Source organism: Eutrigla gurnardus (assembly GCF_963514095.1).
Source record: "Eutrigla gurnardus genome assembly, chromosome: 23".
Lineage (NCBI taxonomy): Eukaryota > Metazoa > Chordata > Actinopteri > Perciformes > Triglidae > Eutrigla > Eutrigla gurnardus.
In genome coordinates, this window is record NC_139934.1 from 13,313,292 (window position 1) to 13,322,295 (window position 9,004).

The 9,004-nt window shown below is 42.7% G+C and overlaps 1 protein-coding gene across 1 annotated transcript; it reads right to left on the reverse strand.

Moving 5' to 3' along the window:
* Positions 1-3,581: 3,581 nt before the first annotated feature.
* znf16l (zinc finger protein 16 like) lies at positions 3,582-7,366 on the reverse strand. Its single transcript, XM_084003534.1, has 3 exons — positions 6,319-7,366; positions 5,327-5,551; positions 3,582-4,965 (listed from the first exon to the last, which is right to left on the reverse strand). Exons 1-3 carry the CDS (start codon positions 7,067-7,069, stop codon positions 4,265-4,267), a joined length of 1,677 nt encoding a protein of 558 aa, XP_083859660.1. The 5' UTR covers positions 7,070-7,366; the 3' UTR covers positions 3,582-4,264.
* Between the last annotated feature and the right edge of the window lie 1,638 nt (positions 7,367-9,004).

Below are 9,004 nucleotides of genomic sequence, written 5' to 3' on the forward strand. Positions count from 1 at the left end.
CCTTTAAAGTGTCACCGGCTGGATGGAGAGAGCCCCCCAGATCAGAAACGAACCCCTAATGAAGTTTTGTGGAGGTGTTTTATCTCTTGACCAGGGGTTTAAGACCACCAAAGCTCCGTTACCATGGTTACCCCCGTGTTGGTTAGGTTTAGTAAAACCTCAGTCCTGTGTTTTTTGACCCATCCACCACTCCATCCTTACGCAGACTTGTGGACTTTTGTGAAACTAATTTGTGATACGTCAAGACCAAATGCACAAACAAGCGATTCCCCCGAAATGGAATTCAAAATGCAGTTCTCATGCAGAACTGAATTCTCAAACTTTTGGTTTGAAACGTGCTCAGACATCTCACGCCTTCCAAAGAAACGTAGAATGTTTTTTCCTTGTCTGTGACTTTATTAAATCGTTGTGGCGAGATCTATACATGGGCCAGCAACTTCATTGATGAAGTGTCCGTGCTCAGGACGACTCCAGCACCATCAAAGCTGCCAATACAGTTTTGTTTTCCTCTGTAGAATCAGAAGATTCTTTAAGTAAATTATTCTTCATTTACTCGAACCTAAAAAAATGTTAGCTGAGCATCCTGAATGCTGGTTTACATCGAACATAAACCCATTACCTGCTTTCTCCAATAAGAAGTTACTGAATTAATTTGAAAGCAATGCTCCAAATGTAAAAACCAGCCAGCAGCAGGGTAATTAATCATAAAGTGCAGCTATAGTAGGATAACCACATGACAGTATCTGTTGCTCACACACCACTCTGGATCCAAACAAAAAAATACTTGGGAGATAATAAATAATAAACAGTCCTCAGCCTGGAGCCATCCATCTTGACTCAAGGACTATAATTAAATATGTGCATGGAAAATGTCAGAGAGCCTCAGGAATCAGGTTGCTGATTATTCCTGAAGGTTTGACAGAGAAGATGTTAGAGGACCGAGCTGGGACTGGAAACCAAAACAACGTTTTAAAGACGGAACTATGGAAGCCTGTGGCTGCTGAGATAAAAAAAGGCCAATTCCGTGTGGGGATAATGTAATTGCACATGTAAATAACCGGCTATATAGTTAAACAAACTGGTGGACACATATAGGCCAAGTTTCTTTCATTGATAAAAATTATATATATTTGGAAAAATAATTGGAAATAAAACAATTTATTGATTTCTAATTCCCATCGGAAATTGTTATTTAAAGTTTTACTCATTATCTTGTGTTTTTGAGTTGAAATATCTTCATTTGTGGGCCTTTTCATGCAAATATTGACATGAACTGCGATGAATTTGATCATCATATCTTGAGAGAGGCATTTCTATCAGACCCCAGAGCAGAGCCTGAAACTGGTGGATGGTGCAAAGTGAGTTTCTTAATAGCAGAGCAGGAAAACACACTGGCAAGCCTCAAAAGTCAAAAACCCCAAAACAACTAACCACAAAACCCTGTAGCAACTAAGACAAGGGAGACCACTAGAAAAGACCACAGAGGACGACCCAACACGACGGCATTCTCTGGCAGTCATGAGAAAAGCAGGCCTTTATAGAGGAGGTGATGATTGGGAACAGGTGTGCCTCCTTCCTGCAGAGAGAGAAGCCACGCCTCCTTCCACACAAGCTCTAGGAGAGACACCGAACAAAAGGGAGGGGGAGAGAACGAAGAGCAAAACGCAACAGAATCCTCCACACATTATTTCATTCATTCAGTTCAAATTATTAATTGATTGACAGCCCTACTTAGGGTCCTTTACATTAAACGTTCTGAATTATTATAAGTCAAATGTATTTAAATATCAAAACTAATATATAAACTACCCTCATCAGGTATATAATTCTCTAAAATATATTTTTTATAAATACTGATGCATTAACATTTAATGTTGTAGCCAGTCAGGCTTTATGAGTACAGAACTGTATATGGTGGCAGTATTGTACTTGCTTAGATGTTGTACTTTCTGCATGCAGTACTTGAATATATGTCCATTCTATTAAAAACATACACACATCCATGACATTAAGACAACACTTTATTGGAAAGCAGTTCAGTTTCACAGATTTGGATTAGTTATCTTCTTGCTTTTTTGCAAAAAGTAATAAACCTGAAACTCATTTTACAGAAATGCTTGAGGTCAGTTCTTCTACTGAGCTTTCACTGCTTGTCTTTTTTTAGTAGTTGTCACACAGAAAGAAAATAGTAGAAAATAACCGATGATATAGTCTGTCACATACAAATAAGGTATTTTGTGTTGTAGTTCCAGAGTCTGTCCACACGTAGGCGGTGGTGTACTTGGAGGCTCAGCAGGTTAAGGCAAATTAATAAATGGATTAAAACAGCTGAACATATTCAACACCTTTTCACCATCTTCCATTCGTACCAGAGTCCACTCATTTTTTAGTGTTTTTAATGAAGTTCTGCAGACGACTGAAATCTACTTGATCACAATGTGATTCAGTCAGGTGTGGTTGGTTTCGGGAAGGGAATGATCACTTCACTGATTATATGAGTGACATGGAGGTAGTCATGGTGACGTCACCCATAAATGAACATCATGCTGGATTGAAGAAGACTTGAAACAACAGATTGAAACCATAAACTCATGTTTACAATGTTTACTGAGGTAATAAATCAAGAGAGAAGTAGGGCCATTTTCTCATAGACTTCCATGCAACCAGACTTCTTTTTGCAACCAGAGGAGTCGCCCCCTGATGGCCAGCAGAGAGAATGCAAGTTTACAGCTCTTTAGACTTGGCTTCATGTTTCAGAACCGGAGGTTGCCAAACAATACTTCAAACTGGAATACTAACAACTAAACAGCAGAGCAGGACTCTCCAGCTCTGCATGAAGAAGAACATTAATGTTTACAGCTACCCAACGCTGCGCCGATCTCCCTCTCAGCTGCATCAGTGTCATTAAATTCTCCTCCAGCCAGCTTCAGGGCCATTCAAGCTGATTTTTATACTGAATTAGGCTGTGGAATGCTTCAGGAAACAGTTACAGGGTAATTACAGTTGATTGCAACTTGGGCAACAAGCAAACAGTTTATCCAAATGATCTTAAGCACTTAATTTGGAGGTCAAATTTAAAAGGGAATGTGCAGAAAAGTTATTAATAACCCCTCAGTGTGCATAAAGACTGTACACAATAAGGAAGTCAGCCTGTCAAATACAATCCCAAGTACTAGTAATCAGGAAGGATACTTTCAGGTTTAAATAAATGAAAGTACTGCAAATGGGCTGAAACATGCTAAACCACTGGTATAGTCCACTTATAAGCCTCTACACACTGTTCAATGTCTCCTCCTACACAGTCCATGTGGTACCTGATGCAGCTTTTTCCCAAAACGACCTCCGCTCAAGGTCACTAGCAGAACGGTGTCCATCAGTGGATGGAGTTTGCTCTGTTGTCATGGAGACTCAAGTCCTAGGTCCTCAGAACTTACTGTGACCTGTCTGATCGGATAGTGACGGGATATATTTGGTGTAAACACATTTCATTTCCTATAAATTCTTCACAATAAAAGTATTTTTGCAGCTTACTCTTCCTCTCTGCTGTAATGTCTTATGTAAGAACAGCTGCTAACAAAGTATCCGTTAATATGGTGATGAACACATTTAATTTCCTGTAAATAATTCAAAACAAGTCTCCCCTTATTTTTGCTTATTTTAGTCAGGAATAGCCACCAACACAGCTGTTAATTCAGTATTTTTTCACAATAAAAGTCTCCTGTATTTTTGCTCCCACTCTTCCTCCCTGCAGTGTTAGATGTGTTTTATTAAAGAATAGCTGCAGACAAAGCTCCGCTAATTCGGTGACAAACACACTTTACTGTAAATTCTTCACAAGAAAAATCCCCAGTTATTTTATCATTAAAAATCTTTTATTTCGAAGCAGCACAATCAGGAAGCGTTGCGTTTTCCTCAGCAGTCACGGCCGACCTCCGCGTTCCTCCTCTCATCCTCGAGCAGGAAGTGATCTCGGAGCGTACGGACTCGATAGCATGATGGGACGACGACAGTCACACTGAAAAGACGAGCGGAGAGAGACGTCGACCTACAGCTGATATCGTTTTGTCGAACCGTTCCCGAGGTCCAGAATGAATCTCATGATGCAGCTTTTCATGATGCCTGATGCGGGTGTGAAATGACATGAATGTGACGGGAAGCATCTCAGGATAGCAGCCCCGTTGTCCCCCGGTCCCCCCCACGGTCAACACCACGTCCTGTATTTGACATTATTTCTTGGTATTTCTTGGAGCCTTGGTTGCCCTGGTTACTGTGCCGGGGTGCAGCGGTGGCTCTTGTAGGTTCCCAGGTGGCGGAAGCTGCGGCCGCACTGCTGGCAGCAGTAAGGCGTGGCCCCACTGTGGATCCTCTGGTGGGTGTACAGGTTCCCCAGCTCTTTAAAGCGCCTGCCACACTGGGGGCAGGCGTACGGGCTCTCGCCGGTGTGAACCCGCTGGTGTCTCTTGAGTCCAGATAGCACCGAGAAACCTTTGCCGCACTGGGGGCAGGGGAAGGGGCTCTGGGCCCCGCTGTGCACCAGCCTGTGGCTTTTTAAGCGTGCGGCGTGGCGGAACCTCTCCCCGCACTCCGGACACATGAAGGGCTTCTCCCCCGTGTGGATACGCTGGTGCTGCCGCAGGTTGCCAAGGTAGTTGAAGTGGCGTCCACAGTCCCCGCACTCGTACCCGCCCTCGATTTTTATCTCCTTCTTCACGGCCCCCGCTCCGAGCCCGACGCCGGCCCCTACTCCCGGGGCGTCCTCGTTCTGGCCCCCGCTGCCCCTCCTGGAGTCGGCGCCGCCGTCTCCGATGGCGGGCGCCGCTGAGCAAGCGGACTGCAAGGCCTGGAGAGCCTGAGCACCGGCAGAGTCAGAGTGTATCAGCTTGACATGTTCCTCGAGGAACATGGAGTCGGGGCAGAAGGTTCCACACAGAGAGCAGATGTAGGTGTGGCCGGGAAACTGCCCGCCTGGAACCACAAACAGACGTTAGTCCATAACAGCGTACTGGAACACAAGTCCAGAACCACACAGATTCAAATTACACAAAATATAGCACTGTTGCCTCGTCTTTTGTTGCCATTTTATTCATACACGTTTATTATTTTATTGTACATTTTATTTGTGTACAGCTCCTCTGTTTTTCCACCCTGTAGTTACTAGATTTGCTTCACCCTCCAGTCCAAAAACACTGGTAATGTACTGAAAGACTGCTAGAGTTTGCAATCCAGTGATAGGTGCAAAAAAAAAAAGAATTCTAACAGTTTATTACACATGCATTCAGTCTTGTTTTTGTCATTTTCACCATCATTCCCTTCCCTTCTCACCCACCTGCCACAGGCCTGTCTGTGTTGCCCTCCAGAGGACTCCCTCCCCCCCCAGGAGAGTTCTGGAGCTCCATGGAGAACTCAGAGGCCTGGACGTGTGACAGCGGGGCCTGGGCCTCCTCCAGTCCTCCCCCCTCCCTCCTCGACGAAGACTCGTCCGCCTCATCGTCATCCTCTTCATCCTCCGTGTCACCAGTCGGGGCGTCTTCACACTCAGGTTCCTTCATGACTGAGAAACATTTTAATGTCTACATGAACATTGATCTCAAGAGGATACTCATTTCTTATTGGCATTCCAAGAAGGCCACTCCCACTAGGGAAAGAAAAAAGATGCTAAAAAGTTAACAATGATTAAAAAAAAAAATAGTAATAAATAATTAACAGAAATTACGAATAAGGTAAGAAATACATTTTTACGGTAAAACAATATGAAAATGAGAGAAGTCCAAATGATGATGTAATAACTAATGTTTTGGTCCTATAAGTAATAAGAAAAGAGCATATATAGGAAATACAATAATATTGTTATTATGATTTAGTATGAAATAATTTGAGCCTGTAAAGTTGCTCACCTGGTAAACATATATATAATTTTAAGCTGCAATTTAGTGAGGTTGCACATTTAGTTTAAATCAACTGAGAAAATAGAGCATGAAAAATATCTTATAAGAAAACCAGTTTGTTGTTATAGAGATTTGGGGGTAATCTTGGTACACAGTTACCAATTAAAGTATTTTATCTAATTGATGCAAAATCCTATAATTAACTAATTATTATTTAATAGTATTCACATATTTCAATTCGCAAAAACTGTCTAATACTATCTAAATCATATCCACGAAGTCTTTCATAGTGAAAAATGACTTAATTTTAACTTTTAACTGGTCAAACCCAGAATCTTCTTGCTGTTTTTTGTTTGTTTATCATTCCTAACTTTTCATGCATTTGGCTGCATTGGTCTTCCATAGAACACGGTACAACAACACCTCTGTTTACCTTTCAGGTCTGAAGAATACTCCATAGGTGCGATCCACTCGTAGTCGTACATCCGTTTGCTGCCCGAGGGGAGAATCCCGAAGAGGTCATCTGTGGTGGCCTCGGAGTCTCCGTGCCCAGGCCCGGAGCCAGCCATGCCGCTGTCTGGCCACAGGTTGAGGGAGTGCGGATCCGGATCCGGACGAGCCTCCCTGTCCCCGCTGGCTTGGCTGCTCTGGTCTCCGTCCATTTCGGCGCACCCCCTCGAGTTTTTATCCTTCATGAGGTAGTCGCAGATGGCATCTATGTTCTCCTTCTTCACGCCGGGCATGAGAGCCTTGGCTTTCCGGGGGTCGACACTGTTGTGTTTGCTGCCGGAGCCGAAGTCGTGTTTCTTGAAGCCCGCATCTGCAGAGGTCTCCATGCTGGGAGCGCCGGGGAAAAGGTCCCGACCGTCCCTCTGGGATGTTTCCAGTCTCGCCTTTAACACCTCGATCTCCTCGCTCTTCTCGCGCAGCTCCATTTTCAGCACTCGTATCCTGATGCTGACCATTTTGCGGATCTCAGACAGCGCTGTCTCCAGCACCACGGTGATGTTCCTGCCGAGGTGCTCGGTGATGTCGCTGACCGAGCACAGCAGCTCCTCGTCGTGCTCCAGCTCCAGGAAATCCCCGTCGGCTCGACTCGCTGACCCGGGAGGCTCCATGTAGGCGCCGTGGACTTCGGGAGACAGGCTCGTTTCAACGAAACTGTGGTTTCTTTTGCGACTCATATGTTAGCTTGGCTCCGAGCTCTATTTTCGGAAGAGTTTGGCTAGCTAAAAGCTACTCAACAAGCTAATGTTTGGATGATGTTGAAAGACAGCAGTTAGGTTTGACGGAGTAAGGCCGGATGTAAGGGAAGTGGGTCTTCAAAATAAATGCACGATCATGTCACAACAGATGACTGACCGTGGCTTGGACGAATAGGCTTTTGTTTTGAAAGCAATAAAAGGAAGTACACGTTTTGATAGCAGATGACTTGACATTGGTACAGCAACAGCAGAGTTGCAGTAGTGGCTGGAGTCGTCAGATTTCATAAGTAGCGCCCTCTAAAGTATACAGTAGGAAATTCACTGTCAGTTATAGCAATATTACTTTCTAATGTAGAGGATTTATACGTTGCAACTAAATTGCGTTATTAATTATTAATATATTATAAACCCGTGTTTTATAGATACATTAAAATCAATTAATAAAAAAACATTAATAATAAAAAATTTAAAATATAATACAACTTCTGGGTTGTACGGTTGTGAAAATTCCCATTTGCACGTGTTTTCCTTTCCGTTAAGTCATAAATGTTGGTAATCTATTAATTTATAATTATGGGTTTTATAAATTAACATACAACTATAAAAGATTTTCATATTGTAATTTTTTTTTAATCATTGTATAACATTTGCAGTAGTACATTTTGTATCCCACAGTGGCATGCATGTTACACTCAAGTTCATATTCAGCTTAATATACTGAGAACATTGAATGTAGAAATACTAACAAACAAACTCATAAATAAAGAAATGAATAAGGAATAATAAATAACCAATACTTGTTGTTTAAAGATGGCTTTACAAAAATCTGGGGTCCATAACAGAGGTGAACTAAACCAATTAAATGTGACAGCTCAGATCATAAACGGAGAGGAAGTGAGCAAACCAAACCTAACAGAATGGAGACAAAGGCAAAATACAAGCCGTTATTCGATTTTTAGATTTTTCAGTGGGAAAAAAGCTGTTATAAACCAACACTACCTGCTCTGCACCAAACCAACCCTGTCTCTTAAGAAAATCATCTTCCCATACAACTAAACTAGAATAGTAATCTAAATGTGTTCCCTCTCGGATCGGACTACAGTCACGTTATTTTAACACGCGGTTAATTTATGGATGTAAGTCGAAATAAGCCGACACTGACTTTTGGTTTCATGCAGGAAACAAACAGCGGTTTCCTGGGTGAAAGTCCTGTGCTTGTTTGTCAACCTGTTCACCAAAACCAACTCTCAATAAACGAGACCAGGCTGACCAATCAGCAGTCAGACGTTAAACCTCTGTTATACTTCCAAATGGCCGCGTACACAGAGTTGTGTATAGTTGTGTTCATACTGTCCACTAGAAGGGCAAGAGTTGTGACGTGCAGTAGATTGCGATGTCACAACAAATTGGCGGTATGTCGACACGCACACACCCTCATGCAACCCAGTCTGGGTGTAGTTTAATTGGAAGTTTCTTTCGAGCCCGCACTATGTTTTTGTTTGCAATAAAACACTTAAATTGAGGAAAAACATTGTGGTTGGACTTACAAGAAGTATGTACAATTAGGTTCAGGCCACAAAACCACTTAGTTAGGAATGCATCACTTAACAGCAACACCGATGTTCAAGGGACACATGCCCTCGAACATCAGTCTCATGGTGGAAAGTCCTGTGTTTGTTTGACCCACCTTTCTCAATATTTAATTTATTTTATATAATACCAGCTCTGGCTGTTGCGTAGTCACATGGATGTGTTTAATTTGAGTGTCCAACACAAAAAAGGATCCCAATTAACTTTCCATTCCACTGTTTTTGTAGAATGAATATCGTCACTATTTCATGATCTGCCGTGAGACTGGGTCGTCTGATAACGAAATTCACATCACGTGTCCCCTCATGTCCGCATGCGTAGATG